Below are 15825 nucleotides of genomic sequence, written 5' to 3'. Positions count from 1 at the left end.
GAGAGAGAGAGAGAGAGTCTTTGAGTCTTTATCTTTTATTTTTTTTTTTTACGAATTCTTCAATTTTGTGTCGTCGACTTGTTTGTTAGATTTCATTCAAGTGGGAAACTGAGATTTGAGAATTGAGAGTGACTCTAATTTTTGTGTTTCAATTACTAATTAGTATTAATTATATTGTTTACTGCTATTTTGTTTAATAATCATATAGAAATGGACTTGATTACCAAAAACCATTAAATAGAAGAAAATGGGGCCAGACACATATATAAAACTCAATTTACACAAAAGTTATCAACTCACCAACAAAATTAAATTAATTCAAAAAAAAAAAGTATTATCAGTTCCCAATCTGTTTTTTTTTCTTAACTTTCGATTTATTATTTATTACAAATTATGAGAATAGTTATAAAAACGTTTCTATCACAAACAATTTTCTCCGATCATATTAGATACACCACAGAGTACACTTTTTTCTCTGACAGACGAGACTTCATTCTCTATGCGTTGAATTATGGTGAATGGTTCTAATTGTGCATAATTGTAGATTTTCTGTAAGTGTATCTATTTAATATGTAAATAATCGAAAGTGCCAGTTTCTTCTTGGGTTTTTAAGGAGTGCCACAACAGTGTAAAGGCTGTGGGCGAATGGACAAAATTACCCTCAGCCAAAAAGAGAGCAACTCGCGTGGGACATGTTTCTGGCAGCTACAGAGAGCATTTAATGAAAGCAAATATCCAAAGAATAATTGGTTAAATGGATAATTAAAGAGGACCTAAGTGTGTTTTAATGGAAAATAAGTGATAGAGAGATTTTCTGGAATAGGTGGGTGCTAGAAAAGGAGAAGAATCAGATTTCAAAGTTTGGAGCTGAATTTACAGAGAATTTCGGACTAATTATTGTCCATAAATCACGTATCGATGCCTTCAATTGTGTCTTTCGAGGGGTTCACTTGAGTTTTCATTAGCTTCAGTTTTGTCCATCAAAGATCTAGGTTATGATGGACAACATAAAAATAATTAATAGGGGTGGTTAACGGACAACACTTGTTTATGTGTTGAGTACATGTCTATTGACCTCCATCGTAGGTATAATGAACATCAGAGATCTAGGTGGATAACATGAATGATGGACGAGTCATAAAACAAATGAAATATTTAACTAGTAGACGAGTTGATATACCAAAAATTTAGTCTATCAAAAACTTACATGACAGGTTCTTATTTCTTTATGGACAACACGTGTTTCTGTCTCGAGTACATGTTTATTTCTCTCTGTTTCGAGTACAATGGACACTGGATGTTTATGTTGTGATGGAAACTAAGAATGACTGAGGAGTTAGTAAAATAAATGATAAAATTGACGATAGACCAGTTGTTACATGACAGATCTGGTCCATCGAAAATTCAAATGAGGGGTTCTCGATGGACAACACTTGTTTTCGAATTGAGTACATGATTTTCGTCTACCATCGTGGGTACAGTGGACATTATTAAGCTTTTAAAGACAACGTTGAATAAGTTAGATGCACCAAAACCTAACTTGATGAACAGTCTACCGTTCCTGGTACACTAAAACCACCACCATTGTAATTGAATCAGTGGGTGAATCATCAATTTCTTCCTCCACTGTAATGTCTTGAAGAAATCGGTGAATCGTTAGAAAAAAGAGGTTGGAGAGGTAAAGATGTTTTTTTAACAAAAAAAAACAAAAAAACTTAAAAGTCTTCAGAGCTTTTTGTATTATGTCTAGTCAAAAAGTAAAACAAAAGATAAAACTATGTTTTACTTGCACAAGGGTAGAAGTGTATTTTAAAATTGGCCCTATAGCACCCAGGAAAAGAGTAAAACGAAAATGGCAATGAGTAAAAACTTTAGTACTGTTCATGTCAATCTAGACAATTTTCTCTATTAATAAACTGTATTATATGGGTATCACTTTTGATGTAGAAGCATTAATCAACCATTTGTTAATCATTTATCAACCGTTGGACTAATGTTTTGAAACTAGATTTTAACCCGCGGTATACTGCGAGACGGTTTTTTATAGCTAAAATGTATTTTGACTTTTGATATACTGTAAGACAATTTTTTTGTAACTAATATTTTTAATTTTTGTAATTGTATTTTGTCTTTAATTCAATGATTTATTCCGTTGAATATTACATAACGATTCTTTTTTTCTTTTTTTGTCAACATTGGGCCACAACTGACCGGCCCCTTAGCCTAATCCCTACAAATATGTAGGGGAATGGACTCGAACCCTAGTGTGATGGTGTATGTCCATCAGTGGACTTATCATTTGTCACTAGACTAATGTCACTTCACAATAACGATTCTTTTTTATTTTATACTAGCAGTTGACCCGCGCTCCGCGCGGGAGGTTTATAATTTTGTTTCGTTGATTTTTTATTCATATTGTGATATTTTATTATTTTTAATTGATTTTCAAAAAATATTATAATTATTTTCTCTTTAATTATTATCTTTCAATATTCAAATTTGGATTAAAAGCACTTGATTCAATTTTTGAAATATCATTTTTTTTTCTTTTTGATCATGTTATAAACTAATATTTAACTTTCATTTTTTTTCCTCTTTATAATTTTATATATACAATTACATAAATGTTGTTTTAGTCAACCATAAATTTAAATTTTACTTCCATTCTAAAACTCAGTAACATATTTAAAATATTAAATTATGATCAATTTAAAATGAAAGTTGAATTATATTATTACCACTAATAAAAAATTAAAGTATTGTTTTTCTTATTTTAACATTTCATTTTTTTACATAATTTATTTTTATTTATATAAACTTTCTATTTATTAAATAAGTAACATAAATATGCACTAAATGAATGTTTTAAATTTATTTTAATGTTTAAACAAAAATGTGGCTTAGGTGGATGCTTAGGTGGATGCTTAGGTGTCATCATGAGAAGAGAGAAAAAACTAACTTTATATATATAGATAATCGTAATTCAATCAACTTAATTAATTATTTTTAATTTTAAATAATGAATCATTAATGATTCTTTTTTATTTTATGTAATCGTAATTAATCACTTTTGATGTAGAAGCATTAATGAACCATTTGTTAATCATTTATCAACCGTTGCACTAATGTTTTGAAACTACATTTTAACCCGCGGTATACTGCGAGACGGTTTTTTATAGCTAAAGTGTTTATATTTTAAGTTATAGTACATGTTAATTTTGTTTGTTTATTTAGTGTTTATTGTGTAACTGTATTTTGACTTTTGATATACCGTAAGACAATTTTTTTGTAACTAATATTTTTAATTTTTGTAATTGTATTTTGTCTTTAATTCAATGATTTATTCCGTTGAATATTACATAACGATTCTTTTTTTCTTTTTTTGTCAACATTGGGCCACAACTGGCCGGCCCCTTAGCCTAATCCCTACAAATATGTAGGGGAAGGGACTCGAACCCTAGTGTGATGGTGTATGTCCATCAGTGGACTTATCATTTGTCACTAGACTAATGTCACTTCACAATAACGATTCTTTTTTATTTTATATAATCGTAATTCAATCAACTTAATTAATTATTTTTAATTTTAAATAATGAAATGATGATTGCATAAGATCTTTCATTTAACTCATTTTATTCAGTCTAAAATATTTGATATGCAAATAACATGTAAGAAAATTATAATCATATTTATGTAAACTCAAACCCACTCAATCATATTTATGTAAAATATAATAGGAGGAATTTCAAAAATACCTTTTTCCAATACCACTTTTTAAAAATACCCCTCTTTTTAATTTTATCAAAAAAATATGTGTAAGTTTATATTTATAGACACAAATTATCTTTATATGTGTGTAAATTTATATATATATTTCATAAATACCGTATAAATACCTTTTAAAAACCTTTTAAAACTTATTTAAAAACCTTATAAAAACTTTGCAAACCTTTTAAAAACCTTATAAAAACCTTATAAATGCCGTTTAGAACCTTTTAAAACCTTATAAAATTTAGATTTAGTCTCCTAGTAGTAATGATGATCTTGATGCACCTTATCAACCATATAAAAGTTTATAATTTTTCATATTTGAAAAAGGGTATTTTTGAAAATAGATAGAAAAGAGGGGTATTTTTAGAAAGGGGTACACCAAAAGGGGTATTTCTCAAAAAATATAATAATATATAAAAAACTTAGAGTTACAATATTAACATTTTAACATTTAATAGAGTTTACATATTTTATATATTTGTAATATTTTATAGAGCTTCAATATTTGTAATATTTGAAACTTTTAAAAAAGTTCCAATAATTATAATATTTTAAACTCTAAAAGTTAAAATTTATAATATTTTCAAACTTTTTTCTTAAATTTCCTCAAATAAAAAATTGGATTAAACCGAATAAATCTTTAATTTGGACGCCGGAGATATCAAGCTTCATGCTTTGTATTAGGAAGCATATTAGTCCTACTTATAATGGTTTTAAACAATTTTATAAATTTTTTACCCGATGTGGGATGTTAAACATATTATTTTTTTCCTTTATCAAATGAGTAATATATGTCCGTTTTCAAAATTTTAAATTGCCACATATGCAGAAAAAAAATTGTACTTTTTATCAAACATATGTTTTATGGAATAATATAGATTTAAAAATAAATAGATCATAGAAATATATTGGAGAGATATTTGATTTGGTAAGGAGATATTTTGAAAGAACCCATCCCGTTTTTTTTTTTTTTTCAAAAAATGCAAACCGGATTAACCCAACTAATTGTAAACCAACTAAACCAGCCTAAACCAATTCAAATCAATTAACCACACATAACATAACCGGCAGAAGACTTAAACACAATCCATGAAAATAATTCCATTAACCCAACAAATTCAACCAACATTATTCCAGAAACATAATCACCCTAACATGCCTCTAAATTCCGTTCTAACACCCTAACAAATCCAACAATAATCTAAAAACACCAACGAGTGCCTAGATTATCCTCCTCTCCTCGCCATGATTTCACGGATTACACTTTGATTTTACCTGCATCAAAGAAAGAGATGCATAAGTATTTCATAAATACTTAGTGAGGCAATCATCCCACCACTGGCTATACACACAAGCAGAAATGAACACATTCAAGTATTAACTCAACCAACCACCAATATAACACAAAACAACACAACATGACCCATTCTGACGAGTAGTGTCGACCGACACCATCCGCTGGTGTCGCTCGACACTCGCGACCATCCTCGCGAGAAAGAAAGTTAGTGTCGATCGACACCCTCCATTGGTTTCGAGCGACACCGAAACCCTAACATCGCTCCAGCCGCTTCTCATCAACGGATCCACCAACTCCAGTACTCCATGCCCGATTTATCACCTCCTCAGACTCGTACCAAGACACCATACCACATAAACAAGCATACGAACACATAAATCAATCATTAATCAGAGGAAACACTCAAAATATGCATCAAAACTGCTTAGATCGGCCTAGTCATGCACTCACCTTGCAAAAGGACTGAAACAAGGACGAACAGATCACAACAACAGCAACCAAGGACTCTCGTAACACCACAACTACGAGATCTCTCTTCCCAAGGACAGAAACACCAAGAACAAGCCTCCAAACACTCTCAAACCTCACAAAACCTCTCTACAAAACTTAGAAACTTTAGAGAAGAAACAAAAGCGGCTGCCCCCACCCTAGGTCGACCTTTTCCTCTTGTAAATGCAACTTAGGTTAAACCAACCAATACCACACGATTTTTTGCAATTAAAAACGAATCGATCAAACCGAAATACGCTGGTGTCGAGCGACACCCTTTAGTGGTGTCGATCGACACCCCCCAAAACGGGACACGGGCGTTACATATTTTAGGAAAGTTTGTTAAATGTAATAAATATTGGTTTCCAATTTTGAAATTTTGTTGTGATTTAATTTGAAATTTTACCTAAAGATTTTTTATGTATTCAAATATCAAGGATTTAGTTATGCAAGTAATACAGAATAAAAAGTTATAACCCAAAATGTACTTCAAAAATGTATATATAGATAGCCACGGTTGTGCTAGTTTTCTAAGCTTTTCTCAATGCTTTGAACGCCTATGCATTCTAGAGCTCTTGATTTCTAAATTATGCCAGAGAATTTTCCTAGCCAATACAAGATTATATACATATTTTTGTCCAGGTTGCTATGACAGAAAAAATGAAAATTACATAAACTGAATGTTCATATTACTTTTCCAATGGAAATCTTGATAATAATGGAATAAAATCATCTCTTGATTTTCACATATCATCTTCTCATAAGGTTGTAAGGTCACCTCCAACGGGAGTTTTTCCCAAAATTTTCTCAAAAAATATAATAAAAAATCAAAAAGTATGAAAGAGAAGTAAAATTTAGAAAAAAACGATTCTCTAAAAAGAGATTCAAGAGTTTCATTCAGAGAACTTAAAGACACATGGCATATTCTGAATGGACAGCTTGATTTAAAAAATAAACATTTAAAAACATAACACAATAATATTAAAAATATTGGTATTTTGTTGATTAGATATCCTGAAGAGTTTTTGTACCGTTGGACATGCTCTAAGTTCTAAATATTTCTAACATTTTGAAATAGTCACTATAGTGTTAGTGTTCTAAGGGGGAAAAATCCAAAAAAAGGTGACTTATTTAATATTTATCAAATACACAAAATAGTTTTTGTTGCTAGAAAACCACGCAGACTAATTTATAATTGATTACTATTCCGATTTTCTGAATTTCTAATTTCCCACCTATCATGGTCACAATTTTCAACGGCCTTAACGCAACCGTAAAAATTGTTAGCCTCTTCTTTTCTTTTTCTAAATCTCATGTCATAGCAAAAGCTTAACGATGAAGAGAAAAATAATAAAGATAAAATGACGTTATCGAAAGAAAGAAATTGTTATGATTATGGCTATGATAAGAATGAAACTTCTCCATGAGATTGTAGTTGTAGCAATGTTGATGATTGCATTAAAATCGTTAAAATTGTAACCACATTAATATCTATTTTCGCAAATTAAAACCTTGTTGAAATTAAAAGCTTATGCAATAATTATATTATAAACTATTAAAATTATGATAATTTATTAATTTGTAAAGATATTTTAAGATTTTACCTTAAAATTCTACAATTATATGAGGTTTGATAGTTTGATCTAACTAATATTAGTATTTTTGATGTTATAATTTTCTTAGTTCCATATTAATTTTTTAAAAATTATTTGATGGAAAATAATAAAAATATGGATTTATGAATTTATGCAAATGATACTGAATATTTAAATTTATGATGATAAATTCCGACCGTAATCTGGCATCAGTCCAAGATTTTTTGTGTCGGCTTCTTTCCGCCATGGAGCGGTGTTTGTTGTTTCACCATAGAAACATCCAAGAGGCGTAGTCTCTTATTTGGATCTATCCAATTTGAGAAAAGGAGATCCACTTTGGATTAGGGTCAACGAAGAGATTTCAGACAGGTTAATGGTTTTCTGGGATCGTATCAAGAGAAAATCAAGGTCACTGTTTCCTAAAATGACACTGAGACGGACTAATTGGTATTAGATTGTTGCTTGTTCAGAGCTATCAACGAAAGCATTGAGTTTTGTAATACGATGTGAAATTTGGTGTTTCTACAAAGAAAGTTAGACACGCACAACTTTCGTATGAAGATCGATTACAAAGGAGAAAAATAACGGTTTAAATAGTCAAATTCAATCCTTAGTTTCTATCGTCTTTAGTATATGGCGCATATTTCTGCTTATGTAATAATGTGCTTTCGAAGCTTTTGTAACGAATATATAATCTTTTTACGATATTAATGCATTTGTTAGATGTTAAAATAAATAAATTTATGATTAACTACTTTATAAATGTCACATTTGAACAACTTATAAAAGTATCAAAATGAAAAAAATGCAAATTCGGAAGGTAAAAGCAACTCAACAATTGTTTGATGATATACTAAAAATAAGAGAAGAGCAAACAAAATTTTCATTTTTAAAAGAAAATTTTAACTATACGATGGTAACGTTTTGTTAAAAATTGCTTTAAAAATGCATATCTTATTTGAGAATTTTTGAGATTAATCCTTTTGGTGTACCCCTTTTCAAAAATATCTTTTTCATCTATCTATTTTCAAACAATCGGTTAAGGATTCAAAGTCAAGGAAAATGAAGGACTTCGATAATCCAATCGATTATGGACCAATCACCATCACAAAATGGATCAATGAGAATTCCTATCAATTTGATCTTCGAGGTAAGTATAATCTAAGTTCAAGCTTCATAAAAAACCCCCTTTTTCTCTCTCTACCGGCGCCTGAAGAAAAAAAACCTTCACGAAGCTTGCTCTTCCCACATAGGCGTCGCTCCGGCGCGTCTTCACTCACGAACACCATCTTTGGCTTCGTCTCTTCTCTAGCTAACTATTAAACCAAGTTGGAGTCTTAATCGACATGGATTTAGGATCCAAAATCGGAAAAAATTCTGACAGTTTACTTCCTTCTTCAAGTCTTGAACAACGATCCGCATCGCCTCTCCTTGCCTGCTGAGAATCCACAGCTCCAGATCCACGATGGCCTAGCAAACATCGTTGGTCGACGTTGGATTTAAAGGTTGTAAACCATATCGTCACATCCTCTTCTCCCGATTCTTCATTACCGGCAAAATCTCTCACTATCATGGCTGTTGGGAACTCGATGGACTCTGCTCATTCTACTCCACCGGTGGATTCGCTCACTCAAAGGGATGAACCCAAACAGATGAACACTTCTCCTCCGACAAAAACGGCGAAGGTAGTCACATTGGCCGATAGTGATGAGGATGAACCAGTGTCTTCAAACAAGTCCCCATTTGCTCCCGTGGAAGTTGTTGATGTAATCGTCAATCAAAATCCCGCTAATTTGTATTCTCCACCTCTAAAAGGAGCTTGGACGAAGAAGCTAAAATTCATCTCTTCATCGGCCTCCCAACAAGCTGCAAGTGGAATCACGGTTCCTGGTCTGAGGGCAGCCGTTCCTAAATCATCAAAGGAAGATAATCTGAGATTTCCTTGGGCTGCTAAAATGGATCCGGCAGCAAGAAATCTTTACAGAGCTACCTCACCGGAGTATATGGAAGACGGTACCCCAAAGGTAACAATTCCAAGTCATGTCTTGTTGCAAGGTCTTGAGAATCAGAAGGAATATGTTCTAGGTCAGTTCTATAGATGTAGTCCTCCTCCTAGTGGCTTAATTCATGCTGTGATAAATAGAATTTGGGGTAAGAAGTGTAGAATTTTTATGCGCAAGCTAGATAATTCTAAATTTCTCTTCCATATTCCGGATGCTTCAACCAGAGCTTGGGTTCTTCAAAGAGGATTATGGCATGTTGATGATTGTCTTATGTTTGTTGCTCCTTGGTCTGCTGTAGATACATTTGATATGGAGAGATATCGACCATTCCTGTTTGGGTAACACTTAAAAATATACCAAACAAGCTGTACTCAATTTCAGGAATTAGCCATATTGCATCAGGGTTAGGTGCTCCTATGGCTACATATAAACCAAGACTTGATCCTTCACTAATGGGTGAGGCTAAGATATTGGTGGAAGTGGAGCTGAGTAAAGCATTCCCTCCTAGGATTACTGCAGCTGACAAAAAAGGAAACATTTCTATGGTAAATGTCGAATATGCTTGGGTTCCATCTATATGTGGAGATTGTGGACAGCTAGGACACAAGGCATCCCGTTGTATGCGACCCAATGAAAAAGTTAACAAGCTGGCTTCAAAAGAGGTTACCACTCCCGCTATCGAAAGTATTTCTAATGCCACTGTTTTGGTATCACCAATCTCTTTTCAAACTGAGTCCCAAGTAGTTTCTCTTACCACAGTCACAAAAATCCAAAATGATACAGCCCTAGTAGTTGAGGCTGGCCCAAATCAAGTCATATATCAATGCACCAGAGTGGCCGAATGCCACACAAATGTTGAAGCTGAAGTTGTACCTGAGGTTATTAGCATAGATGCAACAGAAACTGAACTTGCAGGCTCACGAGATCATGTGGTTCTTAGTGAACGTGAGGTAAGAAATGTCCTGACTGAAAACAGGTTTAGCCATTTGGGGTCTTCATTTTCAGATGGAGCTTCCGTTGAGTCAGATAGTGATTCGGTTGAATCTGATAGTTCTGACAGTGAGTCGAGAATAATGGATCAACTAACTCCATCTGGGAAACGAATTTTACGTGAACGACCGGTTCAATTGTCCATCAAAGCTAAGGAGATACTAGAATCTTCTGTTGCCCGAGGAAGAGGTAATCGGGGATGTGGGAATCGTGGACGCGGGAATCGCGGACGCGGGAACCATGAACAAAGCTAGTTTTTCTCTGGTGTTTTTCTAGGAAGCCAACCAAAGCGGAAGATTTGGTTACCATCTCTATTTTACTTGTAATATTGGCATATGTCTGTATTATTTTCCTGCTGTAAAAACTGTATGACTCTAGGGTCATGGCTTTTATATAATTACGCTTTATTAATAAAAAAATAAGTGCAAGCTTCAAAGTTTCTAATTTATCTCCTTTTCTTGCAGATGAAACGGATTTGAAGACAAATCCTTTTCAAGACGGAGGGCATGATATGACTATCGCCGAACAAAACCTGGAGCTCGTAGCCAAGGAACAATCCGTAGAAGAGGAGCAGCTCGTAGCCAGGGAGCCGCAGAAGAGGAGCAGCTCGTAGCCAGGGAGCAGCTCGTACCCAAGGAGAATCTCATACCCGAGGATGAGCTTGTAGCTGAGGAAGTGATTATAAAGAAGCTAATCAAACCGCCATGGTTTTAGTTCAAATCTCCTCAATGATCATCACGGCTCAAGGGGTTCGGTAAAGGGATAAGTGTTGCTTCTGCACTCTTTTTCCCTTGTCAAGTTTTGTCCCCTTGGGTTTTCTTGGAAAAGTTTTTAATGAGGCCTAAGTTACACTTCCAAGGTCATTTACCAAGCCCAATTTGTGGGTCCAAGGCCCATCACTTTGCCTTGCCCATTTTCTATCTTTTCTCTTCATTGTTGCATTTATTGCTTTTGTAATTTCGAAGACTTGGTGCATGGACTTGCATGAGTGTATTTCCAAGACACTTGTGCATGCTCTTGCATGTTCTTCTTCTCTTCCCTCTTCTCCTTCATCTTCCTCTACTATATAATCCCCATCTACCTCTCATTTGTAACGGATCTAATCTTTTTTTATCAAAAACTCTTTCAATTTAGATCACTCTCTCTTGTTCTTTCTTTGGTGTGTAATATCCATAGGCAAGTCCAAGTTCGGTAAATCAAAGGCTCTTCCGCAACTTTTGTACGACCATTCGCTCCACATCCTTTGGTCTAAGTGATCTCACGATCCCTTAGGCGCAAAGCCTATCCTTCCCTCAACTTCAAGAGTGTCGATTCTAGGAGGATCATATTATTCTTTGTATTATCACTGTCTTTCAGTACTTGGGGAAAAAATTTTTTTTCCCAATTTGAGTTATCTTCTATTATGTATTTTGTTTGCTCTAATCTTAAGCATGATCTTTTACTAGTTTTGATCTCTCTTTTGTGAGAAATATTGTTTCCTAGGCAAGAGTCATAAGTGACATCACTATTTATTGGTTTTTATACTCAATTTTTGTTGTTACTAGCAATGGTTATTGTCTTGTACTCTATTAAGTGATGGCCAAGAATGAGGAAGGAAATGGTAGTCCGAGCTGGGGTGCTTCGTCTTTCATCCCGACCTTAGATAATGTCGCTATGACTTTTGCTATTGCGGCCTCTGCAATAAAGCTGCCAAACCTTATGTTTTCTTTTCGTCAAAAGATGAAGGTAGTGATACCCCTCTGGAAAGGATACAAAGGCAGGTGTAGAAAGCTGTTAAATTTTTTTATGAAACTCCTAAAACCAAGAGTGTTGTGTACAATCTTGAGGTTTTGATGAACCAAAAGCATCAATGGGCAAAATTTCATGTGCAGTATTTGGTACATGTTAAACTACTTATTTATTTAATCAATAAGCAACTATGGTAAACGTTTTTGTCACTAACTTATCTCTATAATAAACCACTAAAAGATCCATCAAGGCTTTTTGAAAGCCTTGTTGTGGTTGGACTTCATCCTAATTGTGATATTCAAGCACTTGAGAGGCAGTACATTGCACAAAAATCTAAAGGTTCTTTTGGACAATTACAAAGTGCACTGGTATCTCAAAATCATTCTTGTGTAGAACCCAGTCTCAAACCACAGGTGAAGTAACATCTTTTCTACAATTTTTTCATCTGCAAAATGTCGAGTCTAAGCATTTACTTTACTTTCAGGTCTTACTTGTGTACCCTCCCGATAAGCCGCCTCGAATTAAATACAAGGATCTTCATTCAATTTGCTTCCGTGGAGGTATTGAGGTGCTTAATTCATTTTCCTCATTTCCTCTCTAATTTGCTTCTCCTAATGCATTGTCTAGTAACAGCGAATAGTGGTCACTGGTCATAGTTTAAATTTTATGTACAACTACGTACAAGTTAAAAATCATAAGAATCCTTTGCATACTTATTAGATGCTTCCTATTCAAATAATTTCCAGAAGGACTAAACATTGCTTATATATGGCTTTTCTGATATGATGCAAACATTTATTCGTGGAAATCAACTCTTCTCCATCCATACATATCTAGTTCTTTCCTTTATCCAAAAGTTGTAGGAAGACTACATGTATACGCATTACTGATGAGAACATAATACCGCGCAATAGAAGTGCTATCGACTATGTATTTGTGTTATATCATGGTTTTTACACGTTTTTGGCCATGATATAAGTCTTTAAGTAGAGTTATTATAGTATTTTTGAGTCTTTTTGAGTCATTTCAGGATTAGGAGATATTTGGCATCAATTGGAGCTTTTTGGAGCATTTGGAGAAGATGTGCCGAAAGAAGATAGCGGGAGAGCATATTTGGCGTGAGTGTCGATCGACACAACACCTGGTGTCAAGCGACACCAATATCAGACGGCAATTGAATTTCGGGCTTAATTGAAGTTCAGAAGATTTGCAGATTCGGCCCAAAAGTTTTCCTTATTTGCAATTAAGCCCAGTTCGTGGTTTAGACATATATATTGAGTTTCAGGGTTTTGTTAAGACTGAAGCTTTATTTTTGAGAGAGAGATTTTTAGAGAGCTGCGAGAGAAGAATCAAAACCTCCTTCAGAAGAGGATTCAGAACTCCTTTACTTCTTTTATTGATTTCTTAATGATATCTATTTTATTCATGATGTTTGTTTCATTCACCATGTCTTAGTAGATTTCTTGTTAGGTTTAGGGTTTTCAAAGGAATTCATGAATTGTTAGGTTGTTAGATTGTTAGGATTGAAGAAATAGAGTTCTTCATCTAGATTGTAGTAGTGAAAACAACATAGAATCTGATCTTAGGTTAATTGGTAGACACGAAAGTAATAAATTCTATACAATGGTCATACTATTATCTTGTGTTATTTTTTTTTGTATAACAATATAGTTAACAATGCTATCAAAAAACTTTAAGAAAAAAAACAATGCTATAGAAATTTTGGCTTTTTTCTTTTTACCCACAACCAAAACATTTTTCTTAATTTATGTTTTTTTTTACGTAGAAAACATTTTTCTGAAGCACACAATTTAACGCTTTCCAAAATTTTAAATTCCACAGCCAAATTATTACAACACTAAATTCTATGATTCATCTAAAACATCTACAACCTAAAATCTTTATAAAAAAAATCTAAAAGTACAACCATAACCAATTAGGTCCAATCAAACTATGGTTCATGCTTAATTTTAATTATGATATGATAAACAATTTTTCCTCTAGTTTATTTTACCATGGACTAGACAAGTTTAAGCTTTACATGAGACACGAGTGTGCTCTTGTACATCCAAACATGTTTCTAACATCCTTTTAAACTTTATGGGAAATTAAAATAACCGAGGCTAAAACTGGAATATTGTTTAGAAAAAAAATCATTAAAAACTGTTTATTTTTTATTTGGATGTTTAATCTCAAAACTTTTTCCATTGAAAATGCACATATTAATTTAAACATGCAATTTAATATCAAAACAAATACACTTTTTCCAGATGAGTTCAAAATGAAAGAGATTATCAATATGAAAATATATACTAACAAGTTTAGACATTCATCAAGATATTATGCATTACTCATTTCTCTATAAGCTTAAATGTATGAGTAAAATGTAGTAACAAAAAACACACTCATTTTTCTCCTTAACACATCTCTTCCTCTGAAATTTCATGCATATATAGTACTTTCTAATGTAGTAATTCAGCATCAACCTAATGTTTGAGTGTGAGGACGATTCTATAGACTCTCATCAGCAACTTATGAAATCTATCATGATAATATTCCTCCATTCTTTAATTTTGTTCCCTATAAAGTGTTTGGGACAACATAAAATTCAAAAGAAAAAAGGTTAATTTCTTCTCGAAACCTAGAATATAATGTGATACTGTAACAAAGCAACAAAGCAATAGATCGAGCAATTTGGCGACAAAGGCTTTAAATACAATAATAAGATGAGAAGATTTACAGTGCACTAGGTGTGCATCAATTAAGGAAAAGTAATTTCAGTTTTACAATGGTTGAACGTGAGCTTATTATGAGAGATATATGTACTGATTATTCGTCATATTGCGTCATGAGGAGCTCCAAAGGAATGTTCACCCATAGTTAGCGTGTAACACAAAAAGCAACTAAAATTAAACAAATCTAGTTTTGAAGTTACGAAGTTCTAACAACACCATTTTGTTTCTTTAAATTATTGTTCCTAATCTGTTTTGGAGGTTGAAACTTGTACTAAAATAGCTTACACAAAGAGAAAAATTTAGCATATTCAAACAAAAAAAACAATTATATATATATATATCAAATAAATTAACCTACAGTTTTGTTATTTAAATTTTATAAATTATACAGTATTTTAAAAGTAAATCTTATATTTAGAAAAAAGAAATTTGACTATAAACACAAATATTATACATAAATTCACTTACACAAATGATATACATAAATTCAAATCTATATTAATAACCTCAATTGTTATACTTTAACATCCTATATGTTAAAAATGAATATGATGCATATTTAAAAATTGAAAACATAAAGAAAATTTGGTTATTATTATGACTTGTGATGGTATATATTACAAGATTATTGTTTTTAAAAAAGTACTAATATAAAATTATTTATTGAGGTGAACTCTAGGAGAAAATTCATCTTTAAAAAAAAAAACTAAAAAAATATATTAATATATCTACTTATATGTATATAGAGTGATTATTATTTATTGATATTATTGGGACTATATTTTACATTGGAATGTCAAAATAATTATTATTTTATTATCTTATCGAAATTATTCAATTTTTACATTGGCCCGACTTGGGACCAACAAAAATTATTAATTTATAGTGTTTATTAATTTATAGAGTATTAATTTATAGAGGTTTTACTGTATACCCATGGTCTCAAAACTAAAACAAAATTCTAATTATACCTTATTATCTCATTAATTATTAATTTTAATTGATGTGATGTTATTTTTTTAAATAAAAACTAAATATTAATTATTAGTACTTTTTGTTGCAATTATTTATTTTAGTTCAAAAATTAAAATGGAAATTAATCTTAGTTACATTCAGCGTTTTTTTTTTAATACCTGAACTTTATATTAAAGAATGAGGATGAAACAAGAAGGTACCAAACCAAGAATAATGCGGTCATCAAACCAGCAACTGAACCA

At 32.3% G+C, this 15825-nt stretch overlaps 1 protein-coding gene and 1 pseudogene across 1 annotated transcript; both read left to right on the top strand.

Moving 5' to 3' along the window:
* The first annotated feature begins 8723 nt into the window (after positions 1-8723).
* On the top strand, positions 8724-10399 carry LOC17878393 (annotated as a pseudogene).
* A 1321-nt stretch (positions 10400-11720) lies between these two features.
* Positions 11721-12474, top strand: LOC17878809. Its single transcript, XM_023778536.1, is given in 4 exon segments — positions 11721-11835; positions 11838-12011; positions 12096-12286; positions 12358-12474. Coding segments are annotated over 4 exon segments (597 nt in total).
* Positions 12475-15825: the final 3351 nt, after the last annotated feature.

Source organism: Capsella rubella, unplaced genomic scaffold, assembly GCF_000375325.1.
Source record: "Capsella rubella cultivar Monte Gargano unplaced genomic scaffold, Caprub1_0 scaffold_7, whole genome shotgun sequence".
Taxonomy (NCBI): domain Eukaryota; kingdom Viridiplantae; phylum Streptophyta; class Magnoliopsida; order Brassicales; family Brassicaceae; genus Capsella; species Capsella rubella.
This window is presented reverse-complemented; position numbering and strand designations above follow the sequence as displayed.